The sequence below is a fragment of the Zalophus californianus genome, chromosome 2, assembly GCF_009762305.2.
Source record: "Zalophus californianus isolate mZalCal1 chromosome 2, mZalCal1.pri.v2, whole genome shotgun sequence".
Taxonomy (NCBI): domain Eukaryota; kingdom Metazoa; phylum Chordata; class Mammalia; order Carnivora; family Otariidae; genus Zalophus; species Zalophus californianus.
The window spans coordinates 2,027,386-2,052,562 of NC_045596.1; the positions used below are offsets into that span (position 1 = coordinate 2,027,386).

The 25,177-nt window shown below is 42.4% G+C and overlaps 2 protein-coding genes across 8 annotated transcripts in view; one reads left to right on the forward strand and one right to left on the reverse strand.

The window, feature by feature from the left end:
• Positions 1-25,177, forward strand: part of GRK4 (G protein-coupled receptor kinase 4) — a 97,945-nt gene that overhangs the window by 14,466 nt on the left and 58,302 nt on the right. For 2 of the 7 annotated variants that reach the window (XM_027598976.2, XM_027598980.2), the window contains exons 2-3: positions 18,591-18,703; positions 22,000-22,077. In XM_027598976.2, the coding sequence (XP_027454777.1) occupies positions 22,060-22,077 (18 nt within the window). In that variant the 5' untranslated portion in view covers positions 18,591-18,703; positions 22,000-22,059. Of the gene's footprint in view, positions 1-7,529; positions 7,626-9,227; positions 9,270-11,816; positions 12,036-18,590; positions 18,704-21,999; positions 22,078-25,177 lie in introns of those variants that run through there. The other 5 variants (XM_027598975.2, XM_027598979.2, XM_027598978.2 and 2 more) reach the window with 5 other exon arrangements.
• Positions 13,525-14,491, reverse strand: LOC113924767 (U6 snRNA-associated Sm-like protein LSm4). The gene has a single exon (XM_035725985.1). The coding sequence runs from the start codon at positions 14,482-14,484 to the stop codon at positions 14,065-14,067; it is 420 nt and encodes a 139-aa protein (XP_035581878.1). The 5' UTR covers positions 14,485-14,491; the 3' UTR covers positions 13,525-14,064.

Genomic DNA, 25,177 nt, shown 5'->3' on the forward strand with positions numbered 1-25,177 from the left:
AAAAAAAGACAAATTAATAATATCAGAAATGAAAGAGTGGACATCACTACAGGTCCCATGGATGGAGCTTGACTAGGAGTAAGGCATCTTAAAAGATAATTGCCAGAGAAAGATAAAATTACGCTCACACAGATCACATTAAAATGAACATGTGTTTTGTTTTACTCACATAGGGAACCAGGCAAATGTTCTAAACAGTTCAAATGAAGTCAAAAGGCTCACATTTATATGAGTAAAGGAATTGAATTGCAAATCTGGGCAAACTGAGTTTTCTACAGAGGGAAGAGAAGTCCATGGAAACTACCAGACAAAACAGGTTGCATGTGTGCCTATCACCCACAATTTACAGAAAGCTGCACGATAGGTCAGAGACAAGGAAGGCTAGAATCTGATAACCTGGAAGATTGTGCTGGATGGATACAATGCAGTGTTTTCCTGAAACACTGTTTTTCTTCTGAAGACTTTAAGATAAATCAAGTACACTAAAATTTCATTAACTTGAGCTCATATGAATTGGTGAGCCAATATGACTCAGTAGAAGTCTGAATTAGGGAACTTCCCTAAGAAAATGACATAGGAGATGCTAGCTCCATTTTTGTTTACAGCTTTGCTCCGATTTAGTCACTGGATACCCTGTGATCAGCCTTTCTTATGCACACGGGAAGAACCTAGCCTGGCAGCGTATGCTGCTTCCCTGCCAGTCTGTGGATCTGGGAAGTGACCTGTCATCGCCCTATACTCTGGCTTGGGGGCCAGAGGCCAAGGCTCTGCAGCACCTGCTGCTCTCACCTGTGACCTTCCTTGGGGGAGGCCCATCTACCTTGTGGGCTCTTCTGCATCAGGAACACTGGGGCTGTGTCTTTGCTAATCCCTTTCTTCCACTTCCCAGGCATTTTAGAGAAATGCTTGGAAAAAGATTACTCTTGGGAGATATGAGGGAAAAGGGCTGTCATTGAGCAAGACAAGATGAAGAGACTTGAATGTAAGTAAAGCCACATATGGACAATGCAGTTAAGAGTACGGAAGCAAAACAGGGCTTGAAAGAGCAGAGTATCTGTTGGAGCTGTGTTTCTCCTGGACAGAAGTTACCAGGGCAAAGTTTTCATTGATGTAAGTAGGAGCAGTGAAAACAATGTACTGGATTCTAAATAAGAGCAAATCTATGTAGTCAGCAGACCATCCTTTAAGATGGTGCACCCTACTTCTTTTTGCGTTGCAGTAGCCTTTCTCAGGAAGTATTGTTGAAAATAGACTTGGCCAAATAAGGTACTTACAGGGAAATCTGATATATTCTCTTTGCCCATCCTCCTTTTTCATTTTTCTGTTTGGTGAAATAAAAAAAACAAAAAACAACAACCCTGTGATTTTATCATGAGATGAGAAAGAACTGGGAGGCCCACTGGCAGTTTTTCCCTCTCTTGCTTTGATTATATTAGGTAACTGCTGACATTAGCTGCAGTGAAGAAGAAAAAGAGCCCTGGAATCTACTAAAGGAGCAAGCTGGGACCTAGATATACTGTTCCAGTGTAAGGATTCTGGGTAAATGCTGCTCTGTGTGCTGAGAGAATTTTCTACAGGATTAGTGGTTACATTGAATAACACCCTTATCAAGATTGTGTTTGCAGGGCGCCTGGGTGGCTCAGTCGGTTGGGCATCAGACTCTTGATTTTGGCTCAGTTCATGATCTCGCAGTCATGGGACTGAGCCCTACGTAGGGCTCTGCGCTTAGCAGGGAGTCCACTTGAGATTCTCTCTCTCTCTCCCTCTCCTTCTGCCCCTACCCCTGATCATGCTCTCTAAATAAGTAAATATCTTTAAAAAAAAGACTTGTGTTTGCATATCTGTTTTCACTTCTTGATGAATATAAAGTGGACAATTTGGGTGCTATCTTTTTAGCACTTAAACAACAAATGACTTTATGTTGTTTGAGTAAATCTCTTTTTTTTTCAAATATGTTTTTGTTGTAAAATATATTTAACCATTTTTAGGTGCACAGTGGTATTAAATAAATTTTTACTGTTGTGCAAACATCACCATTCACCTCCAAAACTTTTTTCATCTTCCCCAACTGAAACTCTGTCCCAATTAGTAATAACTCCCAAGTCTCCCCTCTGTCTAGTCCCTGGCAACCACCATTCTGCTTCTGTCTCTTATGATTTGACTCCTAATACCTCATATAAGTGGAATCTTACAGTATATGCCTTTTCGATGACTGGCTTACTTCACTTAGCATAATGCCCTGACTTTAAGAGGCAAGTGAACTAAGTTTATTTGGCTTAGTCTCAGCCTCTGCTCTTTGTGGAGCTCTTCTGACTAACTAAAGTTATTCTAAATTGAAGAAAGAGGGGCCCCTGGGTGGCTCAGTCGGTTAAGTGTCTGCCTTCGGCTCAGGTCATGATCCCGGGGTCCTGGGATGGAGCCCCACATCAGGCTCCCTGCTCAGCAGGAAGCCTGCTTCTCCCTCTCCCACTCCCCCTGCTTGTGTTCCCTCTCTCGCTGTGTCTCTCTGTGTCAAATAAATAAATAAATAAATAAATAAATAAATAAATAAAGTGAAGGAAGAGAAGGTGTCTCCGTTTTGATTCAACAAATTTATGTTACATATGAAAAGTAACTCCTGAGTGGCTATCAAGGGTATTACACCCAGTATGTATGCTGTATTTTAAGTAATCGTAATATACAACCATTTTGGGGAACAATTGAACAGTATCCATTAATGTTGAAAAAAATCACACACCCAGGTCAAGAACTCTTCTAGGCATATACTCTGCAGAAATGGTGGTAAAAGAGACATTTGTGAGAATGTTTGCTGTAACATTATTTGTAATACTGGAAAGCAGAAACATTAAATGACCATCAATAAGAAGTAGATAAATAGAATATTTATATAGTAGATTACTATATAGTAATTAAAACAAATTCATTCACTCATTCACCAAATAGTTATTGAATGTCTATTTTATGCCAGCCACTCATCTAGCTATCGAGGTTACAGCTGTGATTAATACAGATAAACCTCTCTCTTCAAGGAGTTTCTATTCTCATGGGGAGACAGGTCCTCAGCAAGATACACGAAATAGATTATATAGTGGACAGTGATAAGGGTCAAGAAAAGATAATAAAGCAGAGAAGGGGGCTGCTAAGGGTTAGGCATGGAGGTAGGACATGAAAGCTCATGTTGGGTGGCCAGGAGCAAAGACCTGAGGAAATAAGGGATCTAGCTTTGCTGAGGAAGAGTGTTTTGGGCCATGAAACATGAAACTGGGGGTGGGGCGGGGAGAGAGAAGCAGAAGAGAGCCTGGCTGGGGCAGTGAACAACCTGTGTCAAAATGGACTAAGCTGTGTGGAAAAAATCAAATTGTGGAGTGATGTATGCAGTAGCACACCATTTTTTTTTAAAGATTTTATTTATTTATTTGAGAGAGAGAGAGCACGGGCTGGGTGAAGGGCAGAGGGAGAAGCAGACTCCCCTCTGAGCAGGGAGCCTGACGTGGGGCTCATGATGCCAGGATTCCAGATCGTGACCTGAGCCAAAGGCAGATGCTTAACCAACTGAGCCACCCAGGCACCCCAGTGGCACACCATTCTTGTTAACAATCTCTAGAGTAGGGGTTCTTAATCTAAGTAAAGTACATATGATTGTAAAAGAAGTCAGCTATATTGAAATAATTGTAAAAATTTTTAAAACAGATTTGTGTTATAAAAGTGCTCTGTTATCAGAGTTAAGTACAAGGCAATAAATATATAAGCAAGTTAAAGTTTTCATCTTTTAAAGATCCATCAGTGTGAAGGCCATCATGGCTAGTTTGAATGGGGCTTTTAAACTGTGGGATGGCCTTTGACTCACCTGCTTCTATGTGTCCATCAACACAGTTGTGGGGAGTCACAGAGAGTAAAATACGTAGCTGGACCATCCATGTGAGAACATAGGACCTAGCCATTTAGAGTCTGAAGAATTAACTACCAGGCACAGAGCTGCCCAGGGGTTGCTTGGCTCCATCACCTGAGTACTTGTAGACAGTCTAGCAGCTAGTCTGGTGCCTCTATGATAATTTCAAAGTAGTGTGAGCATAAATATTTTGAGTTCTCTCTACCAACTGTAATGTGATAGGAAAATCTGAATGCTCTTGGTGTTGAAGTCACAGATACTCTACTAATATTATAATACTCTTGCCTACATTTATGACTGAAAGAAATGATGAATTTTGCTTAGAAATTAGTGAAGCTAGAGGTGATTTTTTTCTGTCCAAATTCTGGGACACCCTGATATCTGCCTGTGAATGCCAGGTTAAGAATCTTGCTCTAGGGCGCCTGGGTGGCTCAGTTGGTTGGGTGACTGCCTTCGGCTCAGGTCATGATCCTGGAGTCCCGGGATCGAGTCCCACGTCGGGCTCCCTGCTCTGCGGGGAGTCTGCTTCTCCCTCTGACCCTCTTCCCTCTCGTGCTCTCTGTCTCTCATTCTCTCTCTCTCGAATAAATAAAAAATAAATAAAGTTCAGCAAGTCAAAGGGGCCCACCCCATTAAAAAAAAAAAAGAATCTTGCTCCAAAACAATATATTGTTAAAGGCTATACACACTCACACACACACATTTACAAACACACTAAATTTATGATTGTGATTGGTTCTGGTGGGTCTAGGACTAGGGATGGTATATAAAATGTTACAGAAATATAGAATATGTTATAAAGAATATGTTACAAAAATAATTATGGTATTCATAGTAGAAAACCGACCCCCAAACCCCTTAATATCCAGCAGAATTTGTAGACAAGGGTTCAGTTCTTTCTCACATTATGCATTTACCTTGGTGGTTCTGTTTATTGATAGTAAAACAGCTGTTATGACAAAGGTAGTGTCCCAGTTTGGCCAGTGTGATTATGTGGGCTCAAATCCCAGCTTAATTTCTAAATGTGTTTATGGCAAATAATGTATTTTAAATGTTTGTGTACTTTTTGTAAAAAGGCTTTGGTTACACCATTTTGCTTCTTAATAGCAGTAATGGTTAAGCAGGATTCCTGGAGCAGAGCCACACATCTCACTAGTTGTGTGATGTTGGACAGGTGATTTGGCCTCTTTGCTTTGGTCCCTTATCTGAGAAAAGGGAATAGTGGTAGTATTTTCATCATAGGGTGAGGGATGATTCAATGAGTCAATATATATGAAGCTCCTAGAAAGGTGTCTGGTACATAATAAAGACTCAGTAAATCTAACTCACTCCTCCTCCTCCTTCTAGACCTTGGCAATTGCATCCCACCTGACTCATTGCGATAGTCAGCTCCTGCAACTCTTCAGGTCTCCTCAAAGTTAGCAAACATTCCTTTGGTGTCTGCTGTGTGCAGTGTGCCTGGAGCCCCCTTACATCCCTTCAATCATGTTTCGAATGCTGGAGATACATTGGGAATAAGACCATGAACCTAGAACCTGCCCTTGCTGAGATTTAATGAAGATGTTTTTCAGATGCAAAGGGCATGAAAAGGAAAGAGTGCCTGCATCTCCCTAGGAAAGGCAGGGTAGGCTTTGTTGGGGGGGTTCTGCTTGAGCTGAGTAAGAGATTTGTCTACACTAATAAGGCCAGAGTGACAGTCCAGACACTTGTGGTTCCTGGAGGGAACCTGCTCTTGCTTCTTAGGGGCCTTCATAGACAGTGTGCCTTTGGCATGGTGTGCCTGTGGAATGATGTTAGGGCTGTGCTTTATTTTCCCTTCAGCCCTAGACTCAGAAGTGAGCTGATACTTGCATTTTAGGAAGGTAACAGTGGAAGGCAGTGTGGAGGAGGGTCTGGAAGGGAAGACTGGGGGTAGGAAGGCCTGTCAGAAGAGGCCGATGACCTTGGTAATAGCGTGGGCAAGGAGAGCAGGGGGCAGGAGCACCTTTGCAGGCAGGGTGGCCACCTGCTGTATGCCTGGTGCCTGGACAGTGCCCAGCACACGGGACTTGGGCTGCAAGTGCTTTCTGAATAAATGGGTGAGGCACTTCAGAGACAGAACTAGATAGTGCCCCAGTTTCCAGCTCCATTTGCCTAGTAGATGGTGGGTAATTAACTGGGGGCATAGTGTGGAAAGAGGGTTGAATTGGAGGGGAAGACAATTGAGTCAGATTTAAACTGGTGACCTTGAGGTGCTCTGGGACCTCTGCATAGTGGATATAAGTCTAGAACCATGATCCCAGTTGAAATGGAGAGGCTGGGTAGAGGAGCATTATCTATTCGGCAGACTACTATCAAATCCGTACCTCTAGCCAGGCCTTCTCTCCTGAGCTCCTCCAGATGGCTTTCCCTCATAGTGCTTCACTCACCGTGCTTAAGGCAGGGCTCATCACTTCCTAGAACATGGCTTTCCTCCCGATTTCTCTATTCTTTCCAATAGCCCTGAAGTCTTTTAGTCACTGGCCAAAACTGTGATGTTTCTCTTGGACATAATTTAATAAAATTTCAGCTCCTCAGAATGCTTAAAATTGAAGGTTCTAATTTCTCTTGAGTTTTGTTTGAAGGGGCTTATTTAAAAAGATCTTTCTAAAATATTACCTTTAAAAATTTTTATTTTACTTTATTAAAATTTTTCTTTTTTTTTTAAAAGATTTTATTTATTTATTTGAGAGAGAGAGAATGAGAGATAGAGAGCACGAGAGGGAAGAGGGTCAGAGGGAGAAGCAGACTCCCTGCTGAGCAGGGAGCCTGATGTGGGACTCGATCCCGGGACTCCAGGATCATGACCTGAGCCGAAGGCAGTCGCTTAACCAACTGAGCCACCCAGGCGCCCCTAAAAATTTTCTTTTACTTGAATATAGTTGACACACAATGTTGCATTAGTTTCAGGTGTACAATATAGTGATTCACTTATCTCTATACTTTATGCCATGCTTACTGCAGCGTAGCCGCCATCTGCTAAAATATCATCTAATAGCTTTTTCCACGGTTCTTGTCTTGCTTCCACATCTTTCCAGGGCTTAGCCCCTCACCCCCATCAGGTCTCTGCCTAAGTGTGACCCTTTTGAGAGGCCTCCTCTAATCTCACCTTAGCCCTAGTAGCACCCTTCATCTTCGCCTTGCTTGATTTTGTTGTATACCATTTAGTACTGTATAATTGGCTATTTTTTTTAATCACTTATCATTACCTCCTTGTTAAAACAATCTCTCTCCCTCACTAGAACGGAGGGGAGGGATGTTGTCCTTTTTACCATTGTATTTTTCCTGTCCTTTGCAGGCATTTGCTCCATGGTAGGGATGCAACCATGTATGATATGTCATGGTAGGTCCAATTCACAAATTTGGAAGCTTAGGCTCAGCAGAGTTAGTTATAGAAGGTCAGGGTCACATGGTTTCTAAATGATAAAGCCAGTGACTGATTGCATCACTTGGGATTTTTTATACTTGTCAAGCTGCCTTCTAGATAAGACAAATTATTATAAGCTTGTATTTTCACTCACCATAGGTACCAAACTACTCAAACAGAATATATTGGTGGAAATAGTTGTTATAGTTGGATATTTCTGATCATTAAAAAAAATTTTTTTTTCCCCAAATTTAGGAAGCTATGGCAAAAAAAGTGGTCGTAGTAAAAAATGGAGGGAAATGCTGAAGCTGCCCCCTGTCAGCCAGTGCAGCGAGCTTAGACATTCCATTGGTGAGTAAGCAGTGCCAGCCTGGAGATCATGTCTGGCATTGTACCATTTATTAGATGCTATTCTTTTAAGAAGTAATATGTGCTCATTGTTCTATATAGAACAGAAGAGTAATATAGTAAAAGTTCTTCTCCCCTTGACCCAACTAATCATCTCTAGAAGTGAACACAGTGTTTTCTAGGTTCATCCACGCTGTAGCATGAATCAGTACTTAATTCCTTTTTCTTGGCAAATGACATTTCATTGTATGGATATATCACTTCTTACTTATCCATTCATCAGTAGATCGATGAGTTGTTTAAATTTTTTTGTCTCTTATGAATAATGCTGCCTAAGTGTGGTAGGGGCGCCTGGGTGGCTCAGTCCTTAAGCGTCTGCCTTTGGCTCAGGTCGTGAGCCCAGGGTCCTGGGATTGAGCCCCGCATCGGGCTCCCTGCTCAGCAGGAAGCCTGCTTCTCCCTCTCCCACTCCCCCCTGCTTGTGTTCCTGCTCTCACTATCTCTCTCTCTGTCAAATGAATAAATAAATAATAAAATCTTTTTAAAAAGCCCCAAATGAATAATGCTGCTAGAAACATTCATATACAAGTGTTTTCTTTGTGGTAGAGTAAACATAAAAATTACCATTTTAACCATTTTTAAAAGATTTTATTTATTTGAGAGAGCAAGCGTGCACACGTGGCAGGGAGGGGCAAAGGGAGAGGGAGACAAGCAGACTCCGTGCAGAGCATGGAGTTGACGTGGGGCTTGATCTCGTGACCCTGAAATCATGACCTGAGCTGAAACCAAGAGTCAGATGCTTAACCAACTGATTGACCATTTTTAAATATTTTAACAATTTATAAATATAAAGTTCAGTGGCATTGATTTGATTATTGTATGTATGTACTACATTTTGTGTATCCATTCATCTGTTGAATGGGTTGTTTCTACCATTTGGCTATTGTGGATAATGCTGCTAGGAACATTGGTGTACAAATGTTTGAGTCCCTGCTTTCAATTCTTTTGTGTATATACCCAGAATTAGAATTGCTGGATAATATGATAATTCTATGTTTAACTTTGTAAGGCACTGCCAGACTGTTTTCCAATGTGGCTACACCATTTTATGTTCCTACCAACAATATATGAGGATTCCAGTTTCTTCATGTCCTCCCTGATACTTTTTATTTTCTGTTTTGTTTTTATTATAGCAATCTGAGTGAGTGTGAAGTGGTATTTCACTGTGTGTGGGGTTTTTTTTTTTTTAAGTTTTCTTTATTTAAGTAATCTCTACACCCTGCATGGGGCTTGAACTCACAGCCCCGAGATCAAGAGTCATATGATCCTCTGACTGAGCCAGCCAGGCATCCCTATCTCATTGTGTTTTGATCTGTGCTTCCCAAAAATGACTAATGATGTTGAATATCTTTTCATGTACTTATTGGCCATTTGTATATCTTCTTTGGAGAAATAATCCGTTCAAATCCTTTGCCCATTTTTTTTTTTTTTTAAGTAGGCTCTGCGCCCAGCGTGGGGAGCCCAATGTGGGGCTTGAACTCACAACCCTGAGATCAAGAGTTGGATGCTTGCTTAACTGACTGAGACACCCAGGCACCCCCTTTGCCCATTTTTTAATTGGATTGTTTATCTTTTCATTGTTGAAATGTAAGTGTTCTTTATATTTCTAGTTACTAGACTCTTATCAGATATTTGATTTTCAAATATATTCTCCCATTCTTTGTTTTCCTTTACTTTCTTGATGATGTTCTTTGAGGAACACAAGTTTTTATTTTGATGAAGTCCAATTGATCTATTTTTTTCTTTTATTGCTGTGCTTTTGGTGTCATAGCCAAGAAACCACTACTTAATCCAAAGTCACAAAGATTTACACCTATACTTTCTGCTAAGAGTTTTATAGTTTTAGCTCTCACATTTAGGTGTTTGATCCAGTTGGAATTAATTTTTGTGTATGGCATGAGGTAGGGATCCAGTTTCAGTCTCTTGCATTCGATATCCTGTTGTTCCAGAACCATTCATTGAAATGACGATTTTTTCACCATTGAATTGTCTTACTGCCTTTATTTTTTTAAAAATTTTATTGTTATGTTAGCCACCATACAATACATCATTCGTTTTTTTTTAAAGATTTTATTTATTTATTTATTTTGAGAGAGAGAATGAGAGAGAGAGAGCACGAGAGGGGGGAGGGTCAGAGGGAGAAGCAGACTCCCCGCTGAGCAGGGAGCCCGATGTGGGACTCGATCCCGGGACTCCAGGATCATGACCTGAGCCGAAGGCAGTCGCTTAACCAACTGAGCCACCCAGGCGCCCACATCATTAGTTTTTGATGTGGTGATCCACGATCCATTGTTTTCGTATAACACCCAGTGCTCCTTGCAGTACGTGCCCTCCTTAATACCCATCACCGGGCTAACCAATCCCCCTTTTTCCCCCCTCCCCTCTAAAACCCTGTTTGTTTCTCAGAGTCCTCTTAGTGCCTTTATAAAAAATCACCTGACTATAAAGGTGAGGGTTTATTTCTACACACTTGTGAGGGTTCACATATTTGTATTTACGACCCCCCCAGATAATCCAGGACAGTCTTCCATCTCAAGATCCTTGAGTTAATCATATTTGCAAAGGCTCTTTTTTTAAAATAAGGTCATATTTATAGGGTTTAGGACCTGATACATTGGGAGGGCCATTATTCAGCCTGCTACAGACAGTAACTCTAGGCTTCACTTTTTTAGGAACTGGCAAACTGTTTTCCAAAGCAGCTGCATATTTTATATTCCCACCAGCAATACATGAGAGTTTCAGGCTCTCCACATCCTTGCCAACACTTATTTTCATTATAGCCATCCTAGTGAGTGTGATTTGCGTTTCACTCGTGACTAATGATGTCGAGCATCTTTTTATTGATTATTGGCCATGCTTCTTTGAGCCAGTTGATATTTGATCCATGGTGTTAATAGTATTTTCTACATATAGCACTGAGTGATTAGTATGGAGGTTGATTCCGTTATTTGACATTTGCATTGTAATTAAGATATTATAAACTTTACTTTGGGACTTTATGCTGTTGAATATATTCATAGGGTTATAGAAACATTCTCATGTCTACTTGCATATTAATTACCTCAGTATGCTTCTGATTCTTTGGGGGTAGGTTTTAGTGCATAGAATGAAGTAAATTACATTAAATGTCCCATTAGTTAACTTTTTCTCCCCAGTTCATGCTCTTTTTGAAAAATTAGTTTATTTTCGTTGAGAGATGTAATTTACTTATAACACCGTGTAAGTTTAAGGTATACAACACTATCAGTTAACTTTTAAATGTCATCGTTTTTTCACTTCCCTGTACCCAGCACTGGGTATGGCACTACCAATACAGTGGCTAAGAAACAGATGTGACCTCTGCCCTCTTGGCAGAGATAGTTATAAAATAAAGAATTGCAGAAATAAACGTAATTACAAATTGCAGTAAGCCCTTTGAAGGAAGAGGTACAGACTGTTTGGTAAGTACAGGACCCCAAAGTGGGTCGGAGCCTGGCAATTTCCAGGGACATGAAAAAGGCCAGTGTTCCTGGAGCGGAGACAAAGAGGGACAGTGGCACTGGATGAGAGGAAGGGAGGGAGGTGGGGCTCGTGGTCCTGGTAAGGGCGTTTGTCTTAGTTGAAAGTCAGCGCTGTCAGATTTTCAGCAGAGGGATGACCTAAGTGGATGCACATTTCTGAAGGGCATCTCGGGCTTCAGTGTGAGGACTGTGATTGAGAGTGTGGAGAAGGGGAGCGGGGAGGCCAAAGGAGACACTGTTGATATTGTGCGGGCAAGAGTGATGGAAATTCAGTGTCGGCTGGAGGCCATGGAACCGAATGACTATGTGAGATCTTTAAGAAGTGGAATCTGGTTGGGGCGCCTGGGTGGCTCAGTTGGTTAAGTGACTTCCTTCGGCTCAGGTCATGATCCCAGGGTCCTGGGATCGAGCCCCGCATTGGGCTCCCTGCTCGGCGGGAAGCCTGCTTCTCCCTCTCCCGCTCCCCCTGCTTGTGTTCCCTCTCATGCTGTCTCTCTCTCTCTCTCTCTCTCTCTCTCTCTCTGTCAAATAAATAAATAAATAAAATCTTAAAAAAAAAAAAAAGAAGAGTCTGGGCTGTAGGTGCAATCTGAGAGATATCTGTGTGTCCCTGGCATTTAGGAGTCACATGACTGGGAGTGGATAAGCTCTCCCTAGAGACAGGAGGACGGGAAAGGGCCCTCACATCCTGACATCCTGGTGTGGCTCAGGCGAAACAGACCAAGGAGGAGCAGCCAGATGGGTCTGTGTGCAGTCTGGAGAGCGGACGGTCCAGAGAACCGAGGCCTAGGATGGCTCCAGGCAGGTGGGCGTGTTGAAGAAAGGTTGAGCGGCTGCTGGATGTGCCCCCAAGGTCAGGGTCTTTGTTTCCATCTCTAGAACAGTGCTCAGCCAGTTTTGTTAAATGAATGAATAAATTGGTGACCTTAGCTAGAGTTGCTTCAGGGCAGATGTACAAGCAGACTTCCTCACGGAGTAAAAGAACGTTTCCACTCAGATACCCTCTACTTGGTATGCAGCTCTTTATTTTATTAGTTTACATATGCATTTGATTTAGTGTGGTAGTAAGCATATTTTGGGTTTTCTAATTTTTGTCCTTTGGTGGTTCTAAATTTGTGGGTGCTGGAGAATCCATGAGCTATGAAACTTTGAGGTAGTGTCCTTTCTAAAGGAGGATCACTTTGAAAATAAGAGAGAGAGCTTCTGATAAAATGGCTCATCCTTGCCTCAGAATTTGGTGCATTTAGAAACACCAGTCTCTTGATTAGCTGGTTCCCTTTCCAGCACGGCCCATCAGGAGAGTGCCTGTCAGGAGTGGACTTGGACTCCGGTGCACTGAGTGTTCCAGCCCCAGGGGGCTTCTCTGCTCGTTCTCCCCGTCCACTGTGGTCAGGCTCTTCCCTCCCTGGGGCCCGAATGCCTTGTGCGGTGTGGCCTCTCTCTCTTCCCCCATTTCTGCTCACTCAGGGCTGGAACAGTAGGTGGTTCACCGTGTAGTCTCTGAGGGGTCAAAAGAAGAAGCTCGGTCTTCTGGTTCCTGCAGGACCAGGGCCTCTGAGGGGAATACAGAAGGAGGCTGTCTGCTGTTTCTGAGACGTATTTTGTGACACATTTCTGTGGTATATGGTATTTAATTTTAGTAATATGTGAAATCTAATGCATGGAAAAGTGAAATCATTAATAGAATTGTGAGCCAGATAAGGTAAAAAGTAATAGATTTAAAGCTTTTGTGATTATTTAAGTGTCAGGTTTTTAAAGATTGATTTAGAGAAACATTTTTTTAATTCCCTGTATATTACTGCATATAGGTTCTTTTTTTATATATTTTTTTCTTAATATCGGTTCTGTGATGTTGCTGTCATTGCTCTAAGATTCTGTTAATGTCATCAGGGTGAAAATTTTGTTTTATTTTATTTTTTTTTAAAGATTATTTATTTATTTATTTGACAGAGAGAGACACAGGGAGAGAGGGAATGCAAGCAGGGGGAGTGGGAGAGGGAGAAGCAGGGAGAAGCAGGCTTCCCGCCGAGCAGGGAGCCCGATGCGGGGCTCGATCCCAGGACCCCGGAATCATGACCTGAGCCGAAGGCAGATGCCCAACGACTGAGCCACCCAGGCGCCCCAGGGTGAAAATTTTAAATTGCTGTAGGATGGAGGAGATTGTATGCGTGATGAAATATTTTGAAATAATTAAAGGACTTTCCTGAGTAAATCATCACCTATGTTCCCACCACGCAAATATAAGTGGAAGATTTTAGAATTAAGGTCTTTTTGAACCACGCATCATTTTTTTTTTTTTTTTTAGTTGTATTTGTTTTTATTCTTGTAACACAAACAGGGAGAGAGGAGGCAAAGGGGCAGGGCCCAGCAATGCCCCAGGAACAGCTTCTGTGGCATACGTTCATACGTATTTGTTTTCAAAAGGCAATCCTGAGGTCCGTGTTTCAGGAAACTCCCAAGGCTGTCAATCTCAGTGCAAACAGCTTAAAATAAAAACCTCCGGTCTGTTCACCACACGAGGATCCAACTCAAAATGCAAAACAAGCCTGTTTGGAAAGTGCCCGCCCTTAAAACAAGAGCGAGGGCTTTAAAGACACATTAAACACAGACTCTTCCAGGAATCAAGTCAGCTTGGAGACTTCAGAAAACCAAAAACACTGAATAACATATCCAACTGTAGAACTGCTGGCTTAAAAAAAAGGGGGGGTACTTTATGTAAAAAGGATCACAAAATGACAGGTGGGGAGGGGGGCTCTTCCCCAACACCTGCTTCTCTTTGTTCTGAACACACTTGTGACCTGGAGAGTAGAAACACAGCCTCAGGGAGCGGGACCAGATGCTCAGTGGCGGCTCAGTCTCTCGGGGACGGACGGAGGGTTGGCTCACTGTTTGCCCGCCTGTCGGCCCGGCTTCTTTTCCGGCTGACCTCTGCCTGTGCCTGGGATCCCACCTCGGCCCCGGCCACCAAACACACCTCGCCCGGCACCCCCCATGCCTCGGCCCTTCTGCTGCTTCTGCTGCTGCAGGCCGCCGCGGCCACGGCCCTTAGCCACCACCTCCTCCTTGACCATGTCGATGATCTCATCGGGGATACGCAGGTACTTGATGGTGCTGCCACGGATGTAGCACTCGGGCATCCGCCAAAACTTGTCCCCATCCCTGGATGTACAGATCACCTCTCGAAGGTTAATGTTCATCCAGTTATCACAGCTCACCAGGTGCCCATTGTATGTCTCCCCATTTTTGAGTTCCACCAACATGGGATGATTCTGAACCGTCTTCAGCAGTGACAGGGGAAGCATGCTGTCGGCGGGGCGAACCACGCATCATTTTTGCTACTGTACCTGAGCCAATCTAAAAAAACTGGCCTGGGTAAAATGAGAGGCCTTCCCGTGAGGTGCCCGTAGCAGTGCTGTCCAGCCTGGGTGTCCCCATTGTCTCCCATCACACTGGAGGACTCCTGTCCCCAGCACCAGACTCCCGCTGATCGGCCTTCTCAGCAGGTGGTGTGCTGCGACCCTTCATTTCCCTCACTGATCTGGCGCTGTGGGCGCAGGGCCGCGGTCTCATTTTCCAGAGGACTGGGAGGTGCAGGCCACGTGACCTGGTCTTGTCTCAGACCTCCTCATGCTCTTTGATTTTACCCTGCTTCCTTCTGGAAAAACCCAAGGGGCTCTTACCCTGTGTTTATGTTTTTACAGATCTTTCAGAAAATGTGGCTTACGTCATGTGATCATTTACTCAAGAGATTTTATAGTTATGATAGAAATTTACATAGTATCTGAACTTTAGGATATAGACTTAAAATGTGGGAATAATCTTACGTTCTTCCTCCTTGCACCTAAATTCAGACTTGCAGCTTCCTTTACAAGTAGAGACTCAGATCTAGCAGCTAAGAGTTCTGGATAAAATTAAGGCATATCCAGAAATAAATCTGGAAAGCTTGAATGGAATCGTCTCTAACAAGCAAGTATTTTTTAGTTATCTGAGGATGATATAAATATAAAATGCAAAACAAACTGAAATATATCCACAGCTACCCCCCCACACACACCCCCAATAAACTTAAACTTCAGACATTTGGCTTTGCCAAACAAGCCAGGTTAATTTGGAGCGCACCGTTTTCTCCCTGGTCAGGCTGCTCCCTCCTGACCCCCTGCCATGGCGTCCTCCCCAGCTCTCCCAGGCTGTGGAGCAATTCTGCAACCCTCCGTGTCTCAAGGGGGTCTCCTACCCCACATATGTAATTCTGGCTATCGGCTTTGCAGCCCCTTCCTCTGCTCAGGGGACCCAACCGGCCCCTCCCTTCTGTTTTCTACCAGCGAATGATCTTGATTGCCTCAGTGCTGCCTACACAATACAGATCTTGTTGCCCACAGTACAAGCCCGAGTCTGGGACTGTTCCGCTCACAGGTTATCACCTCCATGAGGGGCGCTGCCTTCTACCTGTTTACCCCATCAGCTTCCTCATTGTCCCCTCAGCAGAGGATGGGTTCCTTGAGAATAGGGCTCCTCTGGTTCCTGTCGTAATGTCTTCAGTAATGTCCTCACTGTTCGGCGGGAGACTTGACAGAATCTGAATGAATTGTGTTCTGAAATTCTTTTGTCACCAGAGAATTGGCCTCTTCCTTCCCACGGTGCCGCCTTTTTCCGGTCCAGCTGCTCTTCCTGCCGGCTGGTCCCCTGGCCCCGGCCTCTACTGCCCCACTTCACCTCACTGCCCTGGGATCTGGGTGGCCCTCAGCAGCGAGCAGTTCCCAAAAGGTCTCTGCTTTCCTTAAGATGCTAAACCTACGATCGTGAAGAGTCAGTGAAATAATACACAGAAAGGACTCAAAATAGTACCTGGCACACGGTGACAGGTGAAGAAGCATGGCCACTAGTTATTATGCTCTGTTCCTCCTAAGGTGGGGGGAGTTCCTTGGTAGGTATCCAGGCTTCTGTGGAAACGTGATCCCGGTCTTGTGTTTTTCCCTCCAGTTTTGTAAAGCTTCGTTTGCCTCTACATTTTGCTTCCCTGAGTCCCCTTTTTCAGCCACTCTGACCTACTTGTTGGGTCAGTCACTTAGCTTCTCTGTCTCTGACTCTTTTAAGAGTTAAAATATGGTACAGTAGTACATATTATAATTATATTCCATGTGATCTGGAAGCGAGCAAGTGTGGTTGGAGCCAATAAAAGGAAACTATTCCGCACCGATCACACTTTGCCAAGGACAGTATTCCCAGTATCTTGATAAGGTTATTTATTTTTCTGTATTTCTTTGCTTCTTCTAGATTATACCCACTGTTTGTCCATTTGGGTTTCTATTTTCTATTTTCTTTCTTTCTTTTCTTTTTTTTTAATTTGACAGAGAGAGACACAGCGAGAGAGGGAACACAAGCAGGGGGAGCGGGAGAGGGAGAAGCAGGCTTCCCGCGGAGCAGGGAGCCCGATGTGGGGGCTCGATCCCGGGACCCCGGGATCATGACCTGAGCCGAAGGCAGACGCTCAACGACAGCCACCCAGGCGCCCCTCTATATTCTTTTTAAAATTTCTCTTATTTTATTATGATAACTCCTCAAGTAATTTTTCTTCTTCTTCTTCTTTTTTTTTTTAGTAATTTTTTTTTTAATATATAGGGTGAATGGAAGGTAAAGTTTCTGAGTTCTTAAATTTTGGAAAATGTCCCCTTTTTGACTTCTTGTTCGATAGTTACAGAATTGTATATTTCCACCTCCCTTGACCCCTGAACTTTGAAGACATTGGTGTCCTGGTTTCTGGCTTTGTTAATACCGCGTCTCTGATGCTTTAGGTGTTGTAGCTAATGTTTTGCTCTTTCTCAGAGGTTTCCTCCTTTCTCCTTACTGTTGGGAATGTCACCGGGATGCCTCGGGATGTGGGTCAGCCATCATTGGTTATGTTTAGCACTTAGCGGTGCCTCTAAATCTTAGGCCCTTAGCCAGTCGTTCTGATCAGGACTCGGACATCCCCTGCACCCCCCCAGCCCCCCACCCCCCTCCCTGGGCTCTAGGCATGTGGGCGGGGCTCCCTTAGGAAGTCCAGCTCTTCTGTCGGGTTTCAGCTGAGGGTTCTTTAACAATCCAACCCAGCGGCTTTTTCTCTTCCAGGTAATCCTCCAATTTCAGACTCCTGTGGGTGCTTTGTATTCGTGTTCCATGTTGGGTTTCATTCTTTTTGTTGTGGCTTTGGTTTTTGTTTGAATTTTTGGTCATTTCTGTAGGAATCTTGGAGAAAAAGTAGGCACACCTCCTTAGCTGGAAACTAGGAACATTCCTGAACCCTTGAATTTGGGAGGAAAGTGTTAAAAACTCTCAGTATTGTAAAAATGTCACTTTTTGACTGCCTGTGTCTTTTGTTTTTTAAATATAGTATCCCTCAAATAAAATGTGGTAGTAAAATTGCACAAAGTAGGTGGTAGAAATTTTGCGAAACTATTGTTTGTTGAAATAAGCGCCTGTGTACTGGCAACCAAAATATTTCTCTCCTTGCCTATAGTTTTCCATTTGCAAACTCAACCACCTAAAGTAGGGTTGTTTAGATTCTTACAACTACTTGGCATGAATAAACCCTTTAATTGAGGAATTTATTATGGCTTGCTTACTTTTCATGAATTTTATTTAATTCTTCAGCTTTAGAGCCACTTTAGGAATACTTCAATATGATGTTCATTTCAGGTTCAGAGCCACTGCTAAAAGAGCAACTGATTTTCTTGCTGATGTTTAAGTTAACCTATTTTGAACATGACATTTTTGTTTTATATCCCTCGTGATATTTTGACTAAATATTAGTGCCTTGTTCTCAAAACATTATCAGTGTGTGTGGTAAGGTTAAGTTATATAACATATTACCCACTGAAAAGAAAAAAAATAAACCCAAGAGCAGTTTAAAAATAATTAAGCATATGTAATGTTTGTAACTTGTAAAAGTGTAAAAAGATAGCAAAATGGAAAAGAGTTTTAAAAAAGGTGCTTGAGTACATTCCTGTGGTGTATTTCACATATGTGCAGTTTGTGCCCAACACACTGGGGGTTAGGCCTGTGGAAGGATGGAGCCAGATCTCTTTTTTGCCCCTCTCTCCCTTTGCTGTGATCTTGACTGCTCAGTTCCCCAGGAATACCTCTCCCCTGCAGAATTCCTTTTGGAGGAGGGGGGCAGGGACATTTCCAGGTATGCTTCACACACCTTTATTTATCAGTTCTTCCAGGTCCTTTGGCTCTATCCAGATACTATAAATATTCATGATGACCTAGTCTACATTAGTAAACAATCAAGTCATTTAAAAAAAGAAACACCCCATAAATACTATTTTTGACTTTTACTTTATCAGGTGAAAACAGCAGTTCAGAAAACACTTTCTGAATTGTAACAATCATATTGGTTTATTTCTTATCCCCTTTCTTCATCCAGAAAAGGATTATAGCAGTCTTTGTGACAAGCAACCAATAGGAAGACTTCTCTTCAGGGAATTCTGTGATACACATCATGATCTAAAAGGATGCATTGAATTCCTGGATGCAGTGGTAAGCAATTTATCTCAGTGTTGAACTACCTCGTCTTGTGCTTTTGAAAATTAACAGACTGGATCTAAAAACTTAGGTCTCTCTAAGTTAAGCAGACCTTGGCAATAATGGTAAGAGTGGATAAACTAGTTTCTTGGTGTCATGCTACCTTGGCATGGAAATCCCTATATAATATTTCCCCTTATCTGCGGTCTTGCTTTCCGTGGTTTCAGTTACCTGCAGTCAGCTGGAGTCCGGAAGCAGACGATCCTTCTTCCAACAAATGGTCAGTGCAGACATACTCAGAGATCCCGTGGGTCCAGGTCCACACCTGTCAATGAAGCGAATATTGTGATGAATCAAGTCAAATGAATTTTTTTGTTTCCCATTGCATATAAAAGTTATGTCTACACTATACTGTAATCTATTAACTGTACAACAACATTAATCTAAAAAAAAACCAATGTTCCCTCCTTAATTAAAAAATACTCTGTTGCTGGAAAATGCTACCCATGCTCAGACCTTTCAGTGAGGCATCATCTTTTTTGCTGGTGGAGGGTCCTGCCTGGATGTTGATGGCTGCTGGCTGGTCAGGGTAGGATTTGCCGAAGGTTGGGGTGTCTGTGGCAGTTTCTTAAAATAAGACAAGATAGAAGTTTGCAACATTGATTGACTCTTCCTTTCACTTGAACACTTAAAGGTCATTACAGTTTTTTTTTTAAAGATTTTATTTATGAGAGAGGGAGAGAGTGAGAGGGCATGAGCATGATGGGGGGAGGGGCAGAGGAAGAAGCAGACTCCGCGCTGAGCAGGGGGCCTGACGTGGGGCTCCATCCCAGGACCCTGGGATCACGACCTGAGCCGAAGGCAGGGGCTTCACTGACTAAGCCACCCAGGTGCCCCTGGAGGCCAACATAGGATTATTAATTGGCCTAATTTCAGTATTGTGTCTTGATGAATTGGGAGGCCCGAGGAGAAGGAAAGAGAGGGGAAGGGCTGCTCAGTGGAGCAGTCAGAACACACAGAGTATTTATTACTTAAGTCCACTGCCTTATATAATGCGGTTCAGGTAGCCCCCAAACCGTTACAAGTAACATAAAAAAAATCACTGATCACACATCACCAAAATGAACATAACAGTAATGAAAAGGTTTGAAATATTGGGAGAATTTCCAAATTATGACACAGAGACATGACATAAGCAAATGCTGTTGGAAAAATGGCACCAACAGACTTGTTGGCCACAGTGTTGTTACAGACCTTCAATTTGTAAAGAAATGCAGTGTCTGTGAAGTGCAACAAAGCAGAGCGCAATAAAACGAGGTATGCCTGTATTCTTTCAGAAAAACATTTGAGGCTCTTGCCTATGCTCTGTGGAGCTCCCCAGCCCTTTCCTTCCTGGTGCCTCTACTAGAATAAGACAAGGCTTTGAAAGGAGGTAATTTTTTTTTTTAAGCCAGAACTCTGGTGTTGTGGGGCAGGCCTTGTCAGTTCCGGGAGTAGAATATAGATGTGGCTTAGTGTATTGGGTTATATTTGCCAAGCTGCTCTATTTTAAAAATTTAGGGACCTACAGTTCTTTATTTCAAAATGGCTAAACTGCGTTGTTAACATTTGTTCAGGTTTGGATCTTCTCATAGTGACACGAGACCTATTACTTGTTAGGTGACTGCCAGTTGACTTCAGTGACAGGTTCTGTTCTGTGTTTTGTTTTATTTTTGGCGGCAGCTGTGTGGGTTAATAAATAACACCTAATTATGCCGTTTGCACAGTCCTCGCTGCTTTGACTGTCCTTGTGGTATATGATTGCAGGTTCTTGGAGCTTCGGGAGTGGAGAGACTACATTTTATCTATTTCCCCCGTGGCACCTGGCATGATTGTTTGCTCTTTTCTGCTTAGTGTTTGTTGACTGAATTAATGGCATCTTTGGCAATTAGTGTTCAGTGAGAGAAACAACCAATGGGAGAGATTTATTAAGAGGTTTGTTGCAAGGAATTGGCCTACACAATCATGCGGTCTGGTTAGGAGAGTCTTAAATCTATAGGACTGGAGGGAATCCTCCAAACACGGAGTGAAGCTGCTGCTGTCCTCAGGCAGAATTCCTTCAGGAAGCCTAAACTCTGGTTTTAATGCCTTTCAACTGATTGAATCAGACCCACCCAGATTCTCTAAAATAATCTCCTTTACTTAAAGTCAGCTGGTAAAGACTTTAATCACACCTACAAATACCAGCACAGCAATGACTAGATTAGTATTTGAATAACTACTGGACATTGTTCCTGCCAGGTTGGCACGTGGAAAGACCATCACAAAATCCGTTGATTGCATGCCATCCAGCATCCAGAACGTAGGCTGGAAGGTTCTCTAAGTCAGCTGGGTCTAGTTACTAGTCGGGTGAATTCAGTGCCTTTGAACACAGAACATGAAGCTGGCTCTGACCGGTCGTCAGCCCTGTCAGCCGTGGCTCCTGTGCTGGGCCCACGGGAGGAGGCAGAATCAAGTATTCTGGAGGTCCGACTCCTGCCCACAAGGACTTTATGTGTTCAGTACATGAACTTCCTTCAGTCTTGGTTTCCTCACCAATCTCTCCAAGCCCATCTGGCTGTTAGCTTTGCTGCTCTTCTCAGGCCCCAACCTGCAGGATCCAGTGGCTTCACTGAGGCCTCCTCGTGCCTGAGTCTCCAAGTCTGTTGACACTGTGGAATAGCCTCTGCTTGAAATACTCCTAGCCAGGCTTTTATGATCTCTCCTCGGGTTTTCTCTCTTTTCAGTTTCTTCCTTGCGTATCCTTTGTAGAGGTTTAGATACTGATCAAGTTCTGCCTTGACCCTTCCTCTGGGTTCTGGCCTACGTGGTGGTATCCTCTCTTACGGTCCCCCGCCTGACACCTGCGTAGGGACGTCTCCTGCTTTGGTGTCACCAACTCTGACTTCTCTGGGAGCTCTGCACTCAGATTTGCCACGTGCCTCTTGGACATTTCTTAAAAAATGATGTTGCCTAGAGCAATGCAAGCTGTTTATTTGATTCTGTTTTATTTGGCCACACTGAAGGGCTGAAAGTGTAATATGACAGAGCACTGTGGAATGTGTTGCGCTACTGCATTATTATTCACCCCTCAAAGAAAACTTTTTCCCCTTCATTGCCATTAGTTTTCCCAAAGAAGAGCTGCAGATACTGGATCAATATCAAATCAATTAGAGCTACTCTGTGGTTCTCAGGGTACCCAGCTGATTCTGTATGTCAGAGAATTCGAAACACTGTGAAGTCAGTGAAGAAGCTCCACTACTAGTTTTCTTTGTTCTCCCCTATACCGTCAGGCGGAATATGAAGTGGCTGCAGATGAGGACCGGAGAAACTGTGGACTGCAGATCTTAGACATGTTCTTCGGTGCCGAGGTGTGTTTTCTTCCTTAGATGCAAAGATTTATTAGTGCTTACTTAAATAATTAGAGGACGTAGCCCTTCTTAGTTAGTTGGATAACATATAACAAGTATGTTAAAATCTTTAATTTCCTATAGATATTCCTCTTATGCCTTTTCTTTTGAGTGGATGAGGAAATTAACAAATCTCTTAGAAAATTAATTCAAAGAATTTAAAAGTTTCTGTGTTTCCTCAAACAGAATACAGCATTAGAGAATTTTATCTGTCTTGGACTGAAAATAACAGTTTTTTCCCTAACAGCTTTAATGGGTCTTGGGTTTTATGCTTTTTCATTAGTAGATTCTTACAGTTTAGTATGTCCCTGAAATTAGAGCCGTAACCCGCTTCTCTTCACAGGACTTCCCTTTTGTAGGCTATTGGAAGTCCTAAACCCTGGGCAGGCCCCTGTGTTGTAGGGTTGGAGAACAGTAACAGGGAGAGCTAACACTTAGTGAACACTGCTCTAGGCCGTGTACGTGTAATACAACAGTCCTGTGAGGTGCGTACATTATTATGTCTATTGTCATATGGTAAGACTGAACATCAGAGTGGCTAAGTGGTTCACCAAAGGTTACACAGCTTGTTATGTGCGAGAGCTAGGAATCAAACGTGGAGAGACTGGGGTTGGAGAATAGTGTAGTGAGAATGAGTCCAAAATGTGCAGATTCTGAGCCCAGCTCACTGAAGATGGTAGGGCCATCAAGAAGGGGAAGCTAACTGGTGCAGAAGATAGAGTGCGGAGGCGGGGGGACGGGGCACGGGGGAAGGCCAGTGGATTGGCAAGTGAGCACAAAGATACACACACGACCAGTGGTGGCAGAGGTGTGCTTCAGACCAGATAGGTTTTGACTCTTAAGCCTGTACTTGCCTTGGCCTCCAGCATCAGTACCATGGCTCCTAGATCATTCTTTTCCAACACAGCTGCTACAGCATCCACATATTTGTAGGTACCCCCAGTAATTGGGAAGATACCTATTTCCATTTTTTTGAACTGAAATCACTGAATAGGTTTATATTTTTTATTTTTTTGACAATAGAAATAAACCTTTCTTACCTTAAAAATAATTTTGACGTTGACATTATTTTATGACTGTATTCACAATAATTAGTCAAAACATAAAACATTGTTTTAATTTTCCCCATGAGTTTTTTTTTAAGTTTTAATTTTAATCACCTGGTACTCATCACAACAAGTGCCTTTCTTAACCCCCATCACCTGTTTCATCCATCCCCCCACCACCTCCCTCTGGTTAGTGTGTTCTCCATGGTTAAGAGTCTGTTTCTTGCTTTGTCTCTCTCTCTTATTTTCTTTGCTCATTTGTTTTGTTTCTTAAATTCCCCATATGAGTGAAATCATATGGTCTTTGTCTTTCTCTGACTAACTTATTTCGTTTAGCATTATACTCTCTAGATCCATCCATGTTGTTGCAAATGGCAAGATTTCATTCTTTTTAAGGCTGAATAATACTCCATTGTGTATATATATATCACCTCTACTTTATCCATTCATCAGTCGATGGACCCTCAGGCTGCTTCCATAGTTTGGATATTGTAAATAATGCTGCAATAAACATAGGGGTGCATGTATCCCTTTGAATTAGTGTTCTCATATTCTTTGGGTGAATACCCAGTAGTGTGATTATTGGATCGTATGGTATTTCTATTTTTAATTTTTTGAGGACCCTCCATACTGTCTTCCACAGTGGCCACACCAGTTTGCATTCCCACCAACAGTGCATGAGGGTTCCTTTTTCTCCACATCCTCACCAACGCTTGTTCTTTCTTGTGTTGTTGATTTTAGCCACCTGACAGGTATGAGGTGGTATCTCACTGTGGTTTTGATTTGCATTTCCCTGATGATGAGAGATGTTGAGCATCTTTTCATGTGTGTGTTGGCCATCTGTGTGTCTTCTTTGGAGAAATGTCTGTTCATGTCTTCTGCCTATTTCTAATCGGATTATTTGTCTCTTGGGTGTTGAGTTTTAGAAGGTCTTTATATATGTTGGATACTAAGTCTTTATTGTATGTGTCATTTGTAAATATCTTCTCCCATTCAGTAGGTTACCTTTTTGTTTTGTTGATTGTTTCCCTCACTGTGCAGAAGCTTTTTATTTTGATGTAATCCCAAGGCTTAATTTTTGCTTGTTTCCCGTGCCTCAGGAGACATATCTAGAAAAACGTTGCTATAGCCTATGTCAGAAAAATTATTGCCTGTGCTTTCCTCTGGGATTTTTATGGTTTCATGTCTCACATTTAGGTCTTTAATCCATTTTGAGTTTATTTTTGTGTATGGTGTAAGAAAGTGGTCCAGTTTTCCTAACACCATTTGTTGAAGAGACCATCTTTTTCCCATTGCATATTCTTGCCTCCTTTGTCCAAGATTAATTGACCATATAATTGTGGGTTTTCTGTTCTGTTCTATTGATTTGTGTGTCTGTTTTTGTGCCAGAACCATACTGTTTTGATTACTTCAGCTTTGTGTTATATCTTCAAGTCTGGAATTGTGATACCTCCAGCTTTGTTTTTCTTTTTCAAGATGCTTTGGCTATTTGGGGTCTTTGTGGTTCCATATAAATTTTAAGATTATTTCTTCTAGTTCTGTGAAAAATGCTGTTGATATTTTGATAGGGAATGCATTAAATCTGTAGATTGCTTGCGGTAGTTTAGACATTTTAACAATATCTGTTCTTCCAATCCATGAGCATGGAATATCTTTCTATCTGTTTACATCGTCTTCAATTTCTTTTGTCAGTGTTTTAAAATTTTCAGAGTACCGGCTTTTCACTTCCTTGGTTGAGCTTATTCCTAAGTATTTTATTGTTTTTGGCATATTTATAAATGGGATTGTTTTCTTAATTTTTCTTTCTGCTGTTTCATTATTGGTGTATAGAAATTCAGTTGGTTTCTATACATCAATTTTGTATACTCCAACCTTACTGAATTCATTTATCAGCTCTAGTAGTTTTTTGGTCGAGTCCTTAGGGTTTTCTATATATAGCATCATGTCATCTGCAAATAGTGAAAGTTTTACTAATTCTTTACCAATCTGGGTGCCCTTTATTCCTTTTTCTTGTC